The sequence below is a fragment of the Scyliorhinus torazame genome, chromosome 3 (genome assembly GCF_047496885.1).
Source record: "Scyliorhinus torazame isolate Kashiwa2021f chromosome 3, sScyTor2.1, whole genome shotgun sequence".
NCBI classification, from domain to species: domain Eukaryota; kingdom Metazoa; phylum Chordata; class Chondrichthyes; order Carcharhiniformes; family Scyliorhinidae; genus Scyliorhinus; species Scyliorhinus torazame.
In genome coordinates this window covers 10,310,178-10,329,738 of record NC_092709.1, presented here as the reverse complement: position 1 = coordinate 10,329,738, position 19,561 = coordinate 10,310,178, and the positions used below count along the sequence as shown (strand labels likewise).

General features: G+C 47.7%; 1 protein-coding gene across 4 annotated transcripts in view; it reads left to right on the top strand.

Moving 5' to 3' along the window:
* The first annotated feature begins 9,038 nt into the window (after nt 1–9,038).
* Nucleotides 9,039–19,561, top strand: part of rap1gds1 (RAP1, GTP-GDP dissociation stimulator 1) — a 108,164-nt gene continuing 97,641 nt past the window's right edge. For 2 of the 4 annotated variants that reach the window (XM_072495290.1, XM_072495289.1), the window contains exon 1: nt 9,041–9,402. In XM_072495290.1, the coding sequence (XP_072351391.1) occupies nt 9,399–9,402 (4 nt within the window). In that variant the 5' untranslated portion in view covers nt 9,041–9,398. Of the gene's footprint in view, nt 9,403–13,387; nt 13,488–19,561 lie in introns of all 4 variants that reach the window. The other 2 variants (XM_072495291.1, XR_011940078.1) reach the window with 2 other exon arrangements.

Below are 19,561 nucleotides of genomic sequence, written 5' to 3'. Positions count from 1 at the left end.
ACAAGGGTGGCACCGAGTCCAGAGGTGGCGATTTCCGGGGTGTCAGAAGATCCGGGAATCCAGGAGATGAGGCAGATGTTCTGGCCTTTGCTTCCCTGGTAGCCCGGAGACGGATATTATTAGCTTGGAGGGACTCAAAGCCCCCAAAGTCGGAGACCGGGCTATCGGACATGGCTAGCTTTCTGTTTGGAGAAAATCAAGTTCGCCATGAGAGGGTCAATGTTATGGTTCGCCCGGAAGTGGCAACCGTTCGTCGACTTCTTTGTGGAAAATTAATCGTCAGCAGAAGTGAGGGAGGGGGGTTAGTTTAGCTTAGAGTCGGGGGTTAATAAAGGTGGGGCCTGTAAGGGAGGGCGACGGCTTTTGCACTATGTTTATAGATTCAGGTATATTGTTTATTTTGTTGTTGTTGTAAAACCAAAAATACCTCAATAAAATGTTCACAAAAAAAAAGTGTGCCAGCTCTCTGTGACAGCCATTGAGCTAGTCCAATGCTCCTTTAGCCTTTCAAACATTTCTATTCAGATAATTATCCAAATTATTTTTGAAAGCTGTGGTTGAATCTGACTCCATGCTCCTGGTTCTTTTGCCAATCACCATAAAGCCCTGAAAAAGAATCATGCGGACTCAAAACGTTAACTCTTTCTCTCTCCACAGTTCCAGGTAGGCCTGCAGGGTTTCTCCAGCATTTTCTATTTTTATACCTTAAATGTGTCCTCTGGAAACAGTGAAGAACTCTTGATCTTTGCTATGCTCTTGTACAAGATGATTACTTTGAGGTACACCAAGCTGAAATTTTCAGTGCATCTTAAGGTGCCTGTTGCCCTCTGGGAACAAGTCCTGGGGGTTTTCCTAGAGCTAATGTCCCTCATCACAATGAATACACAAATGATCTGCAAAATATACAATCAGCAATACCAGAACTGTGCGAATAGAAGATTTTTCCATGTACAGAAGTGCTATTCATTACTTCACATTACAGGTACAGTACCTCAAATCTGGCTACCCCAATACCAGAGTTGTCCGAAAATTGGATTTATTTTTAAGTGGGCTGTGCAAAAATTTTAAACAAGTGAAAAAACATACTGGCTTCATAGAATTTCTACTGTGCAGAAGGAGGCCATTTGTTACAAGTTACAGAGGGACATAGATAAGCTGCAGCGCTGGGCTGAGAGGTGGCAAATGGAGTTTAATGCAGAAAAGTGTGAGGTGATTTATTTTGGAAGGAATAACAGGAAGACAGAGTACTCGGCTAATGGTAAGATTCTTGGCAGTGTGGATGAGCAGAGAGATCTCGGTGTCCATTGTGGTAGTATGTATTAGGGGTCATGTGGGACTGTGAAGCCGTGATGCTATTGGCTGACAGATCCCGGGTCCTGGTTGACTGTTGACCCCTAGCTCCGCCCTGAAGGCGGAGTATAAGAACCCGGGCTTCACCCCGCCGCTCCAGTCTGTTGCTGAACTGCGGGGAACAAGTCACGCTTAATAAAGCCTCATCGACTTCATCTCTATTCGTCTCTCTCGTAAGTCATTGTGCGCCAGTCACCAGGAACTTCCACATGTGCGCAGAGTGCAAACCGCACTTTTTCAGGCCGGATAGATCGCACCTGATCAAGGCTTCCCGCCCCTTTGAACGCCTCAGTCTGGATTTCAAAGGGCCCCTCCCCTCCACCGACCGCAACACATACTTCCTGAACGTGGTGGACGAGTACTCCCGTTTTCCTTTCGCCATCCCCTGCCCTGACATGACAGCGGCCACAGTCATTAAAGCCCTTAGCACCATATTCACACTGTTCGGTTGCCCCGCATATATCCATAGCGACAGGGGATGGAGTGACGAGCTGCGCCAGTTCCTGCTCAGCAAGGGTATAGCCTCGAGCAGGACGACCAGCTACAACCCCCGGGGGAACGGGCAAGTAGAGAGGGAGAACGGCACGGTCTGGAAGACCGTCCTACTGGCCCTACGGTCCAGGGATCTCCCAGTTTCACGGTCGCAGGAGGTCCTCCCGGACGCTCTCCACTCCATCCGGTCGCTGCTGTGTACGACCACTAACCAAACGCCTCACGAGCGCCTCCTTGTCTTCCCCAGGAAGTCCTCCTCCGGAACGTCGCTGCCGACCTGGCTGGCGGCCCCAGGACCCATCTTGCTCCGGAAACATGTGCGGGCGCACAAGTCGGACCCGTTGGTCGAGAGGGTTCACCTCCTCCACGCGAACCCGCAGTGCGCCTACGTGGCGTACCCCGACGGCCGACAGGACACGGTCTCCCTGCGAGACCTGGCGCCCGCCGGCAACACGCACACCCCCCCCCGACACCGATCACCCCCTCCCTGCCACCGGCGCACCCCGCGACCGCCCCCTTCCCGGGAGGATCGGTCCTCCTCCCGTGTCCGACCAGGAGTGAAACAGAAACAGACACCGAAACGCTCCCGGAGACGACAACGCTGGAACAAGCACCTGCACCACCACCGGGTCTGAGGCGATCGACAAGGAAGACCAGACCGCCCGCTCGACTCGTGGCATCGGTGTAACACAAGAATGTTGTTGGACTGTAACGAATATTGTAAATAGTTCACAAACCTTGTACATAGCCCAGTGTAGGGCTAAGATTGTAATGACATGCCAAAAAATTTTCCACCCAGGACCAGCCTTGTAAACCCCTACCACCATGCAAACCACCACCCCGCCGGGTTCATTTTTAACAAGGGGTGAATGTGGTAGTATGTATTAGGGGTCATGTGGGACTGTGAAGCCGTGATGCTATTGGCTGACAGATCCCGGGTCCTGGTTGGCTGTTGACCCCTAGCTTCGCCCTGAAGGCGGAGTATAAGAACCCGCGTTTCTCCCCGCCGCTCCAGTCTGTTGCTGAACTGCGGGGGGAACAAGTCACGCTTAATAAAGCCTCATCAACTTCATCTCTATTCGTCTCTTTCGTAAGTCATTGTGCGCTACAATCATGTACATAGATCCCTGAAAGTTGCCAACCAGGTTGAGAGGGTTGTTAAGAAGGCATACGGTGTGTTAGCTTTTATTGGTAGAGGGATTGAGTTTCGGAGCCATGAGGTCATGTTGCAGCTGTACAAAACTCTGGTGCAGCCACATTTGGAGTATTGCGTGCAATTCTGGTCGCCGCATTATAGGAAGGATGTGGAAGCATTGGAAAGGGTGCAGAGGAGATTTACCAGAATGTTGCCTGGTATGGAGGAAAGATCTTATGAGGAAAGGTTGAGGGACTTGAGGCTGTTTTCGTTAGAGAGAAGAAGGTTAAGAGGTGACTTAATTGAGGCATACAAGATGATCAGAGGATTGGATATGGTGGACAGTGAGAGCCTTTTTCCTCGGATGGTGATGTCTAGCACGAGGGGACATAGCTTTAAATTGAGGGGAGATAGATATAGGACAGACGTCAGAGGTAGGTTCTTTACTCAGAGAGTATAAAGGGCGTGGAATGCCCTGCCTGCAACAGTAATGGACTCGCCAACACTAAGGACATTCAAATGGTCATTGGATAGACATATGGACGATAAGGGAATAGTGTAGATGGGCTTTAGATTGGTTTAACAGGTCAGCGCAACATCGAGGGCCGAAGGGCCTGTACTGCGCTGTAATGTTCTATGTTCTATGGGCCATCTAGTCTGTGCCGATCCTCTGAACGAGCACCCTACCTAGGCTCACTCCCCCGCCCTATCCCTGTAACCCCACCTAACCCGCACATCTCTGGACTGAGGGAGGAAACCCATGCAGACACAGGGAGAACGTGCAAACGCCAGTCACCCAAGGCTGGAATTGAACCCGGCACCCTGGCGCTGTCAGGCAGCAGTGCTAACCACTGTTAGCTGGCTAACTAACGGGCCTTCTTTGGGGAATTGCTGCATTGGCACGATAGTGTGTCGAGTAGTTATCTGGTTCATGCGTCTGATGTTTAGTGGCTGAGTGAATTTTGACCCCCCCACCCAAACCAGCTCGGACAGGTTTGTGGAGTTCCAGCGAAGCCTATTGGTTCCCTGTACTCCGAGCGGTCAGTGTTCTGGCAGAGATGGTTACACTCATCCAGTAAGAACAAAACGCAGAATCTAATGAGGTCGAATATTTAGCTATGTTTTGTACTTGGATCAGGACCTACGCCTATTCCTGCTCCATTGTTGAGTTTTGATGATATTAAGACCGCCGCAAATAGAAGCAGAAGTTTCAATTCAAAAATTGCTCTCGATTCCAGAAAAACTTTTAATTCCTCTGGGGACCGGCTCCCTCCTTGCAGTTGGCCCAAGTCAGTTCAAAGAGAGAACTTACTGTACGATCTTGCAAGGATTAAAAACAAGTTTCCAGTTTCAACTGTTTTTATAAAAGCATTTCAGTTTGATTGCTCTCTTTCATTTTAAACACGGTGTGTACTGACGTGGGGGTGGCAAGAAAGAGTTGTTAAATCCAATCCGAGATGTGAATTAACTTCCAAGTGCTTTACAATTATATCATTTGGTTTTCACGTTGTCACCTTTTCACTGAAGCGGTTCCGGGTTTTTTTTTCCTGTAAACCAGCAAGGTCCAAAATGGAGCATGGGCTTAGTCCCGAGGTTGCTGGTTTTGAGATCTGTGTCTGCAAAGGTGGGTTTTCCAATTTGTTGTATTCAACGAGGATGCCACAGGTAGGGATGTTTCAGTGAGGAGTGTAGCAGTTTGAGTTGTGGAAACACCAGGTTCTACATGTGCACTGACGCTCTCCAGCTCGACTTCACCACCACCTCTCTTCACTCCCTTTGATTTGTCACACTGTTTGTTTGATGTCCGCTGGTAGTATTTGGCCGTGGGATACGTGTTTGAGGTAAACCAGATAAACACATGAACAGCAACAACTTGTATTTATATACCTTCAAATAGCAAAGCATTATTAGAAAGCAAAATATGTCAGATAAGGAGATAGATTGCCAAAAGTTTGGTTGCATATGTACTTTTTAATGGAGCAGAAATAGATAGAAAGGTTGAGAGGTTTAGGGAGGGGGTTCTGGAGCTGAGGGACTTAGCCAACAATGCCAGAGTGATTAACGACAGGATGCTGACGAGGCCAGAATTAGAGACCTCAGAGGGCTGTTGTGGGGCTGGAGGAGATTACAGAGATAGGGCAGGCAAGGCTTTGGAGGAATTTCAAAACAAGGAGGAACCATAGACGCAGTGGTTAGCACTGTTGTCTCACGGCACCGAGGACCCAGCTTCGATCCCGGCCCCGGGTCACTGTCCGTGTGGAGTCTGCACATTCTTCCATAACCCTAACCATCTCACCCCCACAACCCAAAGATGTGCAGGGTAGGTAGATTGGCTACGCTAAATTGCCCCTTAATTGGAAAAAAATTGTGTACTCTAAATTAAAAGCGAATCATAGAATACTGACAGCTCAAAAGGAGGCCATTCCGTTGGTCATGTCTGTGCTGGCCCTCTGGAGGAGCAATTCACCGAATGCCACTGTAGGCAGCTCATTGCAGATTCTAGCTGCTCGCTATAGGAAAAGGTTTTCCCTCATGTCGCCATTGCTTCTTTTGCCAATTACCTTGGGCGGGATTCTCCGACCCCCCCGCTGGTTCGGAGAATCGCCGGACGCCGCCCCCGCCGGCTGCCGAATTCTCCGGCGCCGGAGATTTGGCGGGGGCGGGAATCGCGCCGCGCCGGGCCCCCCCCCCCCGGTGATTCTCCGGCCCGCGATGGGCCGAAGTCCCGCCCGTTCTATGCAGGTCCCGCCGGCGTAAATTGGAGTTGGTCCCTTACCGGCGGGATCTGGCGGCGCGGGCGGGCTCCGGGGTCCTCGGGGGGGCGCGGGGCGATCTGGCCCCGGGGGGTGGCCCCACGGTGGCCTGGCCCGCGATTGGGGCCCACCGATCCGCGGGCGGGCCTGTGCCGTGGGGGCACTCTGTTCCTACACGCCGGCCGTGTAAGCCTCCGCAATGGCCGACACGTAGGTGAACCCCCCCTGCGCATGCACGGGGATGACGTCAGCAGCCGCTGACGCTCACGCGCATGCGCGGACCCTCTCCGGCCGGCGGAGTCCCTTCGGCCCCGGAAGCCGCGGCGCCAAACCTTCCATGCCAACCACTCCGGGGCGGGCCTAGCCCCTGAAGGTGTGGAGGATTCCGCATCTTTGGGGCGGTCCGACGCCGGAGTGGTTCACGCCACTCCGTCCCACCGGGATCCTCCGCCCCGCCGGGTATGGGAGAATAAGTCCCCTTAAGTCTGGGTCCTCTGGCTCTTGATCCTCCCACCAATGGGAACAGTTTCTCCCAGTCTACTCTGTCCAGGCTCTTCATGATTTTGAATCCCTCTATCAAATCTCCTCTTAACCTCATCTCCAAGGAGAACAGTCCCAACTTCTCCAATCTTTCTACATAACTGACGTTCCTATGTAACGGAAGTCCCATTCTCATGAATCTTTTCTGCATCCTCTTTAACTCCTTCACACCCTCCCAAAGCATGGTGCCCAGAACGCAATGGTCTGTTGAGCCTAACCTGTACTCCATACAGGTTTAACGCTATGTCCCTATTGATAAAGCCCAGGATGCCATATGCTTCATTAACCACTCAACCTGTCCGGTCACCATATATATCCAGGACCCTCTCTCTGGCCTTCATTGCAAGAGGACTTGAGTACAGGATCAAGGATGTCTTACTGTAGCTGTACAGGGCCTTGGTGAGACCGCACCTGGAGTAGTGTGTGCAGTTTGTCTCCTTATCGAAGAAAGGATATACTTGCCATAGAGGGAGTGCAGTGAAGGTTCACCAGGCTTATTCCGGGGATGGCAGGGTTGTCGTATGAGGAGAGATTGGGTCGACTGGACCTGTATTCACTGGAATTTAGAAGAATGCGAGAGGATTCAATTGAAACGTATAAAACTCTGACAGGCTGGACAGACTGGATGCAGGGATGATGTTTCCTCTGGCTGGAGGGTCTAGAACAAGGAGTCACAGTCTCAGGATACAGGGTAGGTCACTAAGGACTCACAACATTTAAGACCTGCCACAGCATACATGATGCTAGAAAATGTGATTAGAGTAGTTGGGAGCTTGATGGCCAGAGCGGAGACAATGGGCCAAAGAGCTACTTTCCGTGCTTGAAAATCTCTCTTGGCGGAATCTTACCAAAAAAATCTCCGGCATGATTGGATTTTGAACTTTTCACCCCCCCTGCCCTCCCCGTAGTCCGAATCGCATTGTGGGAGCCCAGGAAACTCATTTTAATACATTAGCATGTCATTAGTTAGCACTTTCTCCAGACCCTCAGTCCTCGCAGAATATTATCCGGGTGCCGGTGTGATGTCATGTCAGCGTCATTTACAACAGGTTTGGCCAGGTGTGAGGCAGTCAAGGGGATCTCTCTGGGAGCGCAGAGGTAGGTTTGGCCCCCCCAGGGAGGTGGAGGCACATGCCGCCTCCTTGTACAGGTTACAACCTTTACCAAGGGGTAGTGCCGGGGTCAGACTCCAGTGGGACCCCATTGTCTGTGTAGTGGGTGGAGGCTGTGGGGTGATGCTGAGGATGAAAATCGGGGGGGGGGGGAACTCCGGAGACCTCCGTGATGTGGGCTGGGAGCCATTAAACTACAGCGCTGGTCAGGGTCCTTAGTGATCGCCAATCCTCTGAGATGAGGAGAAATTTCTTCACTCCGAGGGTGGTGAATCTGGTGAATTCTCTCCTGTGGAGGTCGAGTCACTGAATATATTTAAGGAAATAGATAGATTCCGAGACTCGAAGGGCGTGATCTTCCCAAAAGCGAACAAAGTCCCCAAGCAAGTGCGTTTAGCCGTGTTTCCTGGCCGATAAACATATGGCTTTTTAAAAATAAATTTATCGTAACCAATCCATTTTTTCCAATTAAGGGGTAATTTAGCGTGGCCAATCCACCTACCCTGCACATCTTTGGGTTGTGGGGGTGAAACCCACCCAAATACGGGGAGAATGTGCAAACTCTACACAGACAGTGACCCAGAGCCGGGATCGAACCTGTGACCATAGCACGTGAGGGAGGAGTGATAAACACTGCGCCACCATAAACACATGTCTAGTCAACGTGACTGGTGTTGAATAAGGAGCCTGAATGGGGAACATGCGGCTGAGGCTGCACATAGCCCAGTTTTTACATTGGGGAGCTCTACTCGCCGGAACTACCTGCTGTAGCGATAGATCGGGATGCCATTTATCCAAGGTCCCCAAAAGAATCCCCAGCCTCCCCCCAGCCCGAACGCAATATGGGAGGGTCCCCAGCCCACCCAACAGGTAAAACGTGGTTAAAACCACGCCGTCGGGAACTCGTCCATTTTCGGCGGAGAATCGCCATGTCAATGGGGGGGCCATCCACGGCTCGTAGGCTAGGTGGATTGGCCATGCTAAAATTGCCCTTAGTGTCCAAAATTGCCCTTAAGTGTTGGGTGGGGTTACTGGGTTATGGGGATAGGATGGAGATGTGGACCTTGGGTAGGGCGCTCTTTCCAAGAGCCGGTGCAGACTCGATGGGCTGAATGGCCTCCTTCTGCACTGTAAATTCTATGAAATATGAAATAGACCGCACGCGCACGATTCTCCGGGGAAGGGAGTGGCGTCAGACTGGATTTCGTCGTTGACGCCCATTCTGTGCCCCCATCGGCATTTCGGCGCGGAGAATCCAGCCCCTGTTGTGGGTGATGCAAAGGTTAGGAAACCTTGGACAGGAGTGAATGAGTCAGTGACAGGAGGGGCAGAATGGCGCCGCCTGCGGTTGCTGCAGGAAAAGCCCCTCTGATCGACATCTCAGGCAGCCAGTCACAGTGGGCGCTGTGTTGTGACATCACGTCCGGGATGCCCGGAAGGCGGCACAGGGAAAGAGGCGGGGTGAGCCAAGGAGCGCGAACCAATGGGGAGAGGTCCGACCCGTTAATCCCGCCCCCACCTCCTGCGCCAATCGGGGGCGGCGGCCAGGCGCGAGGTCATCCTGATTGACTTGCACGTCGACCGATCAGAGAGCGCGCCCGGCGAGGAGGTCAGCACGTCCGGGGCTGCCGGCGCACCAATGGGCCGCGAGCAGAGGCGGGGCCAGTTGCTGTGAGCTCGAGAGCAGCCTGGGCGGTGGAGGACTCGTGAGGGGAACAGCGGCAGCGGAGCGACCACCGGTTCGGCGAGGCCTCCGCCTTCCCAACATCAGCCTATCCACAGTGTCCGGCTTCCAGTCTCAGAGCGAGTGGAAAGGCTGAACTTTAACGTCCCCCACCTCACCCCGGGCCTCTCATCCCGTCGCTGTGCCCTCACGGATCGGTGCCTTTTGCTAATTCAGCCGAGGAGCGGAGTCTCTTTCCCCGGAGCTGGGCGACCCTCCCCGGTGGGGGAGGAGGAGAAGGAGGAACCACAACAACCCGGCGGCGGCGAGGCCTCGCGCCGAAGGGGCGCGTCATGGGTATGTGTCCGCGCATGCGCGCCGCGTGCACGGGGCGCGCCACCCCCCTCGCGCGAGGAGGGAGGGCGGACATGGCCGCGCGTGCGCGATCTTCCCGAGTCGGGCTTCACCGCGCGTGCGCGAGAGCCGGTTACTGCCCCTCCCCCTGTTCGCGCCGGGGAATTCCTGCGTTCCACGTCCCAGCGCCCCCTCTCCCGGGGCGGGAAGCAATGCGCGGCGATGTAATCAGTAACCGACATTGCAACAGTGGATCCACGCTGGTTCATGCGTCCAATTGTGCCCCCCCCCTTTCAAAGCAGATGCTTTTAACTCAACCACTCGGCCCATCGAGGCCGTTCATTCAATGAGATCATGGCTGATCTGATACAATCCTCAACTCTGCTTTCCCGCCTTAATCCCCATAACGCTTGATCCCTGGCTGGTGAAAAATGTGTATCTCAGCCTTCAGCATACTTAACGACCTCTACTGCCCTCTGCGGTAAAGAATTCCACAGATACACTACCCTCTGGGAGAAGAATTTCTTCCTTCGTGTCTTAGATGGGCTCAATTTTTTAAAAAATTGTTCATGGGATGTGGGCTGTGCCACCATATATTGCCCTTGAAGGGCACTTAAGAGTCAACCACATTTCTGTGGGTCTGGAGTCACAGGTGGCCAGACCAGGTAAGGATGGCAGATTTCCCTCCCTAAAGGACATTGGTGAACCAGGTGGGTTTTTTGGACAATGGTCAGCATTGGACTTTTAATTCCAGATTTTCATTGATTTTAATTTTCACCATTTGCAGCGGCGGGATTTAAACCTGGGACCCCAGAGCAGTACTCTGGGTCTCTGGATTGCTAGTCCAGTGACTACCACTATGCCACCCCTGATCTGAGATTATTCCCACTGGTCATAGACCATCTACCCTGTCAAGCACCCAACAAATCCTAAATGTCTCAGTATGGTCACCTCCCATTCTTCTAAACCCCAATGAGTACAGGCCTAATCTACTCAACCTACCTCATAAGAAAATCCTACATACCTGCGATCAACCTAGTGAACCTTCTCTGGACTGCCTTCAATGCCAGTATATCTTTCCTTCAATGAGGAGATAAAACTATTCAGTTTTCCAGATGTGGGTGTGGTCTAACTAGTGCCTTGCATACTTTTAACAGGACTCCCGTGTTTTTATACTTCATTCCCTTTGAAATGAAGGCCACCATTCCATTTGCTTTCACTATTACCTGTTGAATTTGCATGCTAGCTTTTTGTGATTTATGTATGAGGATCCCTAAATCCTTCTTTTGCAGTTTTCTGCAATCTTTCTCCATTCTCCTTCTACCAAAGTGCATAACTTCACAATTTACTACAATATATTCCATCTGCCAAGTTTTTGCCCACTCACCTAGCCTATACTCCTCTGTAGACACTGTTATCCTCACTACTTGCCTTCCCTAGCGTGAGGATTGCTATCTCAACTGACTGCCTTGTTTGCCCCTTAAACTACCCAAGATCAAGATTTCAAAGTGTAATCTTCTCCAAGTGTTAAATCTCAATCTGAAGGAGTGTAGCAAAATGTAAGCATTACTTTGCTCTGTTTGCCCTGCTCGTCTGCAGTTATCTTTTACGACAACTGCAAGGATGAATGAACTCCATTTGCATTGTTTTGTCGAGCATTGAGAACAATTTTTGAGGATGGTGTTCGAACTGGCCTTCAGAACCCCTTGCTGAAGGTCGGGAGACCAACCAGAGACTTGGTTCTGATTGGTATCTTGTAAGCAAGTACCCAGGTGTGTTTGTCACATAATGGAATCCATCTTGATGCTGTTGTTTTCTCGGTTTACATTAAGTAGCTGCTTTGGAGAGATGTTAGTGCTTAAACTAGGTGCTTGAAGGAGAAGGAATGGCAAATCCAAAAACCACAGAATCCCAGGAAGCGACTTGAAATTTAGAACTGAGAACATCTTTATTCCTATTCAGCTGTGCATCAATGCACAAAGATAATTTGTGTTAATGAGGTTTGTGATTCAGCTGTGTGAAGGCCCTGATTGTATGGTTTCTATGTCACAACCCTTGAACATGGATAAGAACAAGGTTGACCTTGAGTGCAATTCTCATGACAAAATAGCAACACTCAAAAACTCAAACCACTGGGGGCTGCATGTGACGCAGTAGTTTGCACTGGGACCACGGCGCTGAGGACCCGGGTTCGAATCCCGGCCCTGGATCACTGTCTGTGTGGAGTTTGCACATTCTTCCTGTGTCTGCGTGGGTTTCACCCCCACAAACCAAAGATGTGCAGGGTAAGTGGATTGGCCACGCTAAATTGCCCCTTAATTGGAAAAAAATAAATAATTGGGTACTCTAAATTTAAAAAGACCTCCAATCACAATGGCCACATGGCTGACGTGCCAGAGGGTATCTGCAAAATTGTATTCCAGGAAGCTGTCGCTCTTAAGAAAGACAAATGATGATGAGTTTTTAACATGTTACGCAGCTATTTCCTAATGTTAAAAATGGAGATATATGGCTGAGTGTTTCCATTTTCATCCTCCGAGGGCCCGCCATGAAAATATTTCCTAATTCTACATGTGAAGATTCTTAGTTGTGCTTTCAGATAGTGATACAAGACTCAAGTCTCTCGCTTATTAATTGTACATTATATGTATCTGGAATTCTTTGTAAAATGTAACAAATGTTATTTTGAGCACAGTGCAGTTTTAACCGGGTGTCTCCTTTCCAAGACTAGTTCGAAAATGTAATAACTGACCTGTATTTCACGGTCGTGGCGAAATGATGCCACCGCCCATGAAAAAAGTTGGCGTTAAAGTTCGGATGATCTCTGTGCATGGATACCCTCATTGCAGGCTAGGAAGCCGCACTGCTGACAGCAATTTCTGCATTTCCATGTTTGCAAATTGCAGACATCTGTCCGTTTCAGAAGGATTGTAACTGCAGCAGGCTGGTGATTTTGCATTGTTTGCCACTGCAAAATCCAGGCCAGTGCATTCTTCTAAATACTCCTTCCTGACAAAGAACAGTTCATGAAAAAATAACTGGAACTATTTTAAAAGCCATATCTGCTGCAGTCCTGAGCTAATCTCATTAAGACAATGTGGCTACATTCTGTGCCCTACTGCAGCGATGTAAAACAAATGCATCGGTATTTTCCATTCATCTAAGCTGTAGACTACCACTACATAAGCATAAAACATTACACAAGATCATGGACTTAAAAAAAATATTTCATGGGATGTGAGTGTTGCTGCCAAGTATTTGTTGCCCATCCCTAATTGCCCTTGAGAAGGTGGTTGTGTGTCTGAGAGGACCATTCTAGTTGTTTTCTTAAATATTCCATTCTGCTGTACATGCATTGAGTGGTTTTAAGCATAAATTTCTGTTAAATTGTATGTTCCAGTCAGGTTTGCACGTTCTTGAATTTAATCACATTTCAGTATAAGTAAATTATTTTTCCTGATAATACACAATAGACATGAATGTGCTCTAGCCCTGAACAAGTTAAATGTTGCATTTAATCAAGATTTTTTGAGCTGAAAGCAATTTAATGCATCACTGATCCACTATTCTGCCGTATGGATCCGGCCCCAGTTGCAAAAGGTAGTGAAATGAGGGATGAAGATAGATGTGGGAGAAAAAGGAATAGCGAAAAATAGATCTTCTCCAGTAAGATCAATAACCTGGCAAATCTGGGCCAGTGGCCAGTTATGTTATGACTTGGCTGTTTCTACTCCATACTTAGTATTCTGTTTATCTGGCAGGTCTGGGAGGGAATTTGGAGCACAGCTGGTCAGACCTTCCATTTTGATATTTTAAAAATAAAAGGAAATAATGACACTGGCCAATTTTAGCCTTTAAAATTTCCATCCCAGCTTTAAAAATGCTAATATCCTCAGGAAAAATCCTACAGCTACATATGCTGAACTGTATTTTGCCGAGTAATCCACATTAAGGCATAAAATGTGTTTTAATCATGCTTTTCATTCAGGATATGGTATGACAAGTAGTCTTTCAGTGAATCGCTTGGCTGCTGAAGCAGAAGTGAAATTAGTAAAAGAACACAAGAAGGCTGCATTATCGCATACAGGGTGAGCTGAAGCCGTGATGATCTCTGTTGAATTGTTGACAAAATGTTCTTTTTCTAGTTTCTTCTCCTGATTATTTCCCCCCTATTATGCCACTATTGTGACACCATTGTTCAGCAGGAAGGAAGGTAACTTTTCAGGCGTAATGAAGAGTGTTGACATGAGATCCAAGGTGAAATGGTTGTTGAAATATGTAAATACATATTCTGTTTCTGACCCTTTCAATGCAAAAAATTGAATTTTCAAATTTAATTGGTGCCTTTTATGGCAAAGTAACTGAAATCATTTTGGAGCTTGGCAAAAGGTTTAAGAAAACATTGGACCAGTTTATTTTACTTAGAAACTTTACCTAACGGATTTTTAAAAGAAATAAAGCTTCATTTCTAACATGGAGATGGCTACTTTCTTCCATTTAAAACATTGGTTCAGAATATTTCCCAAGTGTTTCACTAACATTGGGAGATTGGGAAGGGAAATTAGGATTGCCCCCTTATTCTGGTGCAAAGGGTAGTGCGAGATTGTTTAATGGTAATGTCAGGCAGCTCTTCACACACAGGGTAGTGAAAATATGGAACTCTTCTCAAAAAGCAGAGTTATTAAATTTCAAAACTTGAGATTTTTTGTTCGGCAAAGGTTTTAAGGAATCAAGGCAAGTCAGTGGAGTTAAGATGAGGATCAGTCATACTCGTTAATATATTGTGTTTAGTGTACCAGTTTTACTTGTACTTCTACAAAATTCAAGTTTAGGTATCTTATCCCATTGCAATTGAGTGAAATATTGTGAATGTAATAAATTGATATTTTATATTTTGTTGCAGTAATGTTATTGAAAACCCCTGGTTTAAAATACATGCAGCATGTCTGCTAAAGCTGTAATTAAAGATTTGTAAAAGGTGAGGTAATCACTTATTCCAACCATTTATTTGGTTACAGATAAAGAGCTAGTAGAATAATGTTTTGATTGCTGCATATTCCCTGGAGTATATATACTTTTAGGGAGTGGTGTTTAGCTAAGCAGGGCATGGAACTTAGTGGGATATAGATGATGTAATTAATGGGAGCAGCCAGGTCTGTCTGGTTTTGCACTCTGTTAACAGATTTTAAGTTGAACAGCCGTTTTGCCAAATGCTGTTTGGTTGAGCAGGAGTGTACAGGGTCTGCTCTTGAAAGGATCTCTCTTTAAAAGTCCTGACACAGCTATGCAAGAAACCTGTTTTGTTAACTCTATTTATAAGTGGCATTTGAACTGTGTTGGGTTGCTCAATTGAAATTAGTGGCAGGGGTAGATAGTGCGTTACAACTGTTTATGTGGTGGATTCCGTGCTTAAATTTAAGTTTTTTTTAACATAAAAGGCCCCTACTGGTCAGAGTCACCACTCTTGGGATAAAGTATCCTTTCCTCACAGTTTGACAAATAGAAAGATTGTTTGGGGTTCTTGTCCAGCATCATAACAAATGTTGGGGACTGGTCCGGTATTGGCATTACTGGTGAGGTGACCCAAATTCATTTAATGTAGAATTGTGTATTTGAATTGCCATAGCTATGCTAACATAGTTATAAAGGACATAAGGCTTAAAATACGGGTTCATGGACAGTTGAGTGAAAGTTCCCAGTAAGCACCGAACTTTCCCATCTTGATGGAGAGCCTTTAAGTATCCAGTAAATTAAATAATTGGCACTTTGATGCAAAGACCAGAGTGTGTTAGTAGATGGAAAGGAATTGTTTTCTATCAGTCTCCTCCATATTTTGCTTATGGAAATTTGTTAACTGGCACTAATAATTCAGAGTTCCATCATGTCCACAAAATGTGGCTCAATGGTTTGTCGTTTTGTGTAAAATATTATATCTAGTTCATTTTTTGCAGTTTTCCCCAGAAACCCGTCATAATGATTGTGATTTAGTGACCGTTTATTTGATCAGATTATTAATAAATAATACATTAGGGCAGACACAAGGGATCTCGTCCTCAAGCTTTCTATAGATATGTCAGGAATAAACGAATGACTAGGGTAAGAGTAGGGCCAGTCAAGGACAGTAGTGGGAAGTTGTGCTTGGAGTCCGAGGAGATAGGAGAGGTGCTAAATGAATATTTTTCGTCTGTATTCACACAGGAAAAAGACAATATTGTTGAGGAGAATACTGAGATTCAGGCTACTAGACTAGAAGGACTTGAGGTTCATAAGGAGGAGGTGTTAGCAATTCTGGAAAGTGTGAAAATAGATAAATCCCCTGGGCCGGATGGGATTTATCCTGGGATTCTCTGGGAAGCTAGGGAGGAGATTGCTGAGCCTTTGGCTCTGATCTTTAAGTCATCTTTGTCTACAGGAATAGTGCCAGAAGACTGGAGGATAGCAAATGTTGTCCCCTTGTTCAAGAAGGGGAGTAGAGACAACCCCGGTAACTATAGACCAGTGAGCCTTACTTCTGTTGTGGGCAAAATCTTGGAAAGGTTTATAAGAGATATGATGCATAATCACCTGGAAAGGAATAATTTGATTAGAGATAGTCAACATGGTTTTGTGAAGGGTAGGTTGTGCCTCACAAACCTTATTGAGATCTTTGAGAAGGTGACCAAACAGGTGGATGAGGGTAAAGCAGTTGATGTGGTATATATGGATTTCAGTAAAGCGTTTGATAAGGTTCCCCACGGTAGGCTACTGCAGAAAATACGGAGGCATGGGATTCGGGGTGATTTAGCAGTTTGGATCAGAAATTGGGTAGCTGGAAGAAGACAAAGGGTGGTGGTTGATGGGAAGTGTTCAGACTGGAGTCCAGTTACTAGTGTTGTACCACAAGGATCTGTTTTGGGGCCACTGCTGTTTGTCATTTTTATAAATGACCTGGAGGAAGGCGTAGAACGATGGGTGAGTAAATTTGCAGATGACACTAAAGTCGGTGGAGTTGTGGACAGTGCGGAAGGATGTTACAAGTTACAGAGGGACATAGATAAGCTGCAGCGCTGGGCTGAGAGGTGGCAAATGGAGTTTAATGCAGAAAAGTGTGAGGTGATTCATTTTGGAAGGAATACCAGGAAGACAGAGTACTCGGCTAATGGTAAGATTCTTGGCAGTGTGGATGAGCAGAGAGATCTCGGTGTCCATGTACATAGATCCCTGAAAGTTGCCACTCAGGTTGAGAGGGTTGTTAAGAAGGCGTACGGTGTGTTAGCTTTTATTGGTAGAGGGATTGAGTTTCGGAGCCATGAGGTCATGTTGCAGCTGTACAAAACTCTGGTGCGGCCGCATTTGGAGTATTGCGTGGAATTCTGGTCGCCGCATTATTGGAAGGATGTGGAAGCATTGGAAAGGGTGCAGAGGAGATTTACCAGAATGTTGCCTGGTATGGAGGGAAGATCTTATGAGGAAAGGCTGAGGGACTTGAGGCTGTTTTCGTTAGAGAGAAGAAGGTTAAGAGATGACTTAATTGAGGCATACAAGATGATCAGAGGATTGGATAGGGTGGACAGTGAGAGCCTTTTTCCTCGGATGGTGATGTCTCGCACGAGGGGACATAGCTTTAAATTAAGGGAAGGTAGATATAAGACAGATGTCAGAGGTAGGTTCTTTACTCAGAGTAGTAAGGGTGTGGAATGCCCTGCCTGCAACAGTAGTGGACTCGCCAACACTAAGGGTATTCAAATGGTCATTGGATAGACATACGGACGATAAGGGAATAGTGTAGATGGGCTTTAGAGTGGTTTCACAGGTCGGCGCAACATTGAGGGCCAAAGGGCCTGTACTGCGCTGTAATGTTCTGTAAATGTTACTGAAGAAAGAGACATGTTTCCGAACGTTTTCGTTTGCCCTTATTAAAGCAACCACCAAAATGTTTTTTATGGGACCTTTCTGTGCACAATTTTTTGACTTTCACAGTACAAATAACTACTCTAAGTACTTAAAGTTCTTTGGAATATCCTGGTATTGTTAAAAGTGTGATATAAATGCAAGGTTTTACATGGCACCAGTTATATATTGCTGAGCAGAAGTTTCAACAAACTTGTATTAAGAATTGCAATTTGGTGTCCGTATGTGCAATTTTAAATGGAACTAAAAAAAAGAGGGGAAAACATTTAATTATGTAACATTGTATATTAATGACCAATAAAACTTGATGAATGTTACAGAAAATGTTGACGCCTACCATAATGTATATCATTGTTGGTGCTTTTAAATTTTTTTTCTCGTTTTTTCTAATTAAGGGGCACTTTTAGCGTGGCCAATCCACCTACCCTGCAAATCCTTTTGAATTGTGGGGGTGAGACCCACGCAGACACTGGGAAAATGTGTAAACTCCACACGGACAGTGACCCAGGGCTGTGATCGAACTCTGGTCCTTGGCACCGTGAGGCAGTGGTGCTAACCAATGCTTCCCTCTCAGTGCTTAATAACGAAAGTCTGCTCCTAAGCACAACTGGCGATTGTATTACTTTGCAAAATTATTAAAAGGGAGATGTAGAATTTCTGAGGTATCTAATTGTAGTAGAGTGCACTCATTTTTAAAGTGCCTTGGTAGCAATTGAACGTTTGGTACATGATTGAAGCTTGGGATCAAAAGTGGTCTGCGGGGTAGATTAACAACTGAAGAAATGATATTCGTTCTCTCAGCAGTGAACTATTCCCATAAAGAAGCTTATTTATGCTTCTCAAAATCTGCTGCCCACACTGGGTTGCTGCTGCTGGGGAGCTGGTATGGGAGGGGATGGGCGGGGGGGGCACCGCCTGGGGGAGATACAGCTGCGTGGGAACCGGGTGAGGAGCTGGAAAAAGGGGGTGGCTAATCGACAAGGGGGGGGTGTAGGAAGCCCCCCAACCCGGCTGATCACGTGGAACGTGAGAGGGCTGAACGGGCCGATAAAGAGGGCACGGGTACTCGCACACCTTAAGAAACTTAAGGCAGATGTGGTTATGTTACAGGAAACGCACCTGAAACTGATAGACCAGGTTAGGCTACGCAAAGGATGGGTGGGGCAGGTGTTCCATTCGGGGCTAGATGCGAAAAACAGGGGGGTGGCTATATTAGTGTGGAAGCGGGTAATGTTCGAGGCAAAGACTATAGTGGCGGATAACGGGGGCAGATACGTGATGGTGAGTGGCAAACTACAGGGGGAGACGGTGGTTTTGGTAAACGTATATGCCCCGAACTGGGATGATGCCAATTTTATAAGGCGGATGCTAGGACGCATTCCGGACCTAGAGATGGGAAAGCTGATAATGGGGGGAGATTTTAATACGGTGTTGGAACCAGGGCTGGATAGGTCGAAGTCCAGGACTGGAAGGAGGCCGGCAGCAGCCAAGGTACTTAAAGATTTTATGGAGCAGATGGGAGGTGTAGACCCGTGGAGATTTAGCAGACCTAGGAGTAAGGAGTTCTCGTTTTTCTCCTATGTCCATAAAGTCTACTCGCGAATAGACTTTTTTGTGCTGGGAAGGGTGTTGATCCCGAAGGTGAGGGGAACGGAGTATACGGCTATAGCCATTTCGGATCACGCTCCACACTGGGTAGACTTGGAGATAGAGGAGGAAACAGGAGGGCGCCCACCCTGGAGAATGGACATGAGACTAATGGCAGATGAGGGGGTGTGTCTAAGGGTGAGGGGGTGCATTGAAAAGTACTTGGAACTCAATGATAATGGGGAGGTCAAGGTGGGAGTGGTCTGGGAGGCGCTGAAGGCGGTGGTTAGAGGGGAGCTGATCTCAATAACGGCACATAAAGGGAAGAAGGAGAGTAAGGAACGGGAGCGGTTGCTGCAAGAACTTTTGAGGGTGGACAGACAATATGCGGAAGCACCGGAGGAGGGACTGTACAGGGAAAGGCAAAGGCTACATGTAGAATTTGACTTGCTGACTACGGGCACTGCAGATGCACAATGGAGGAAGGCACAGGGTGTACAGTACGAATATGGGGAGAAGGCGAGCAGGTTGCTGGCACACCAATTGAGGAAAAGGGGAGCAGCGAGGGAAATCGGGGGAGTGAGGGATGAGGAAGGAGAGATGGAGTGGGGAGCGGAGAGAGTGAATGGGAGGGAGAGAATGATGGGCTTCTTGGATCGGCTGGAATTTCCCAAGGTGGAAGAGC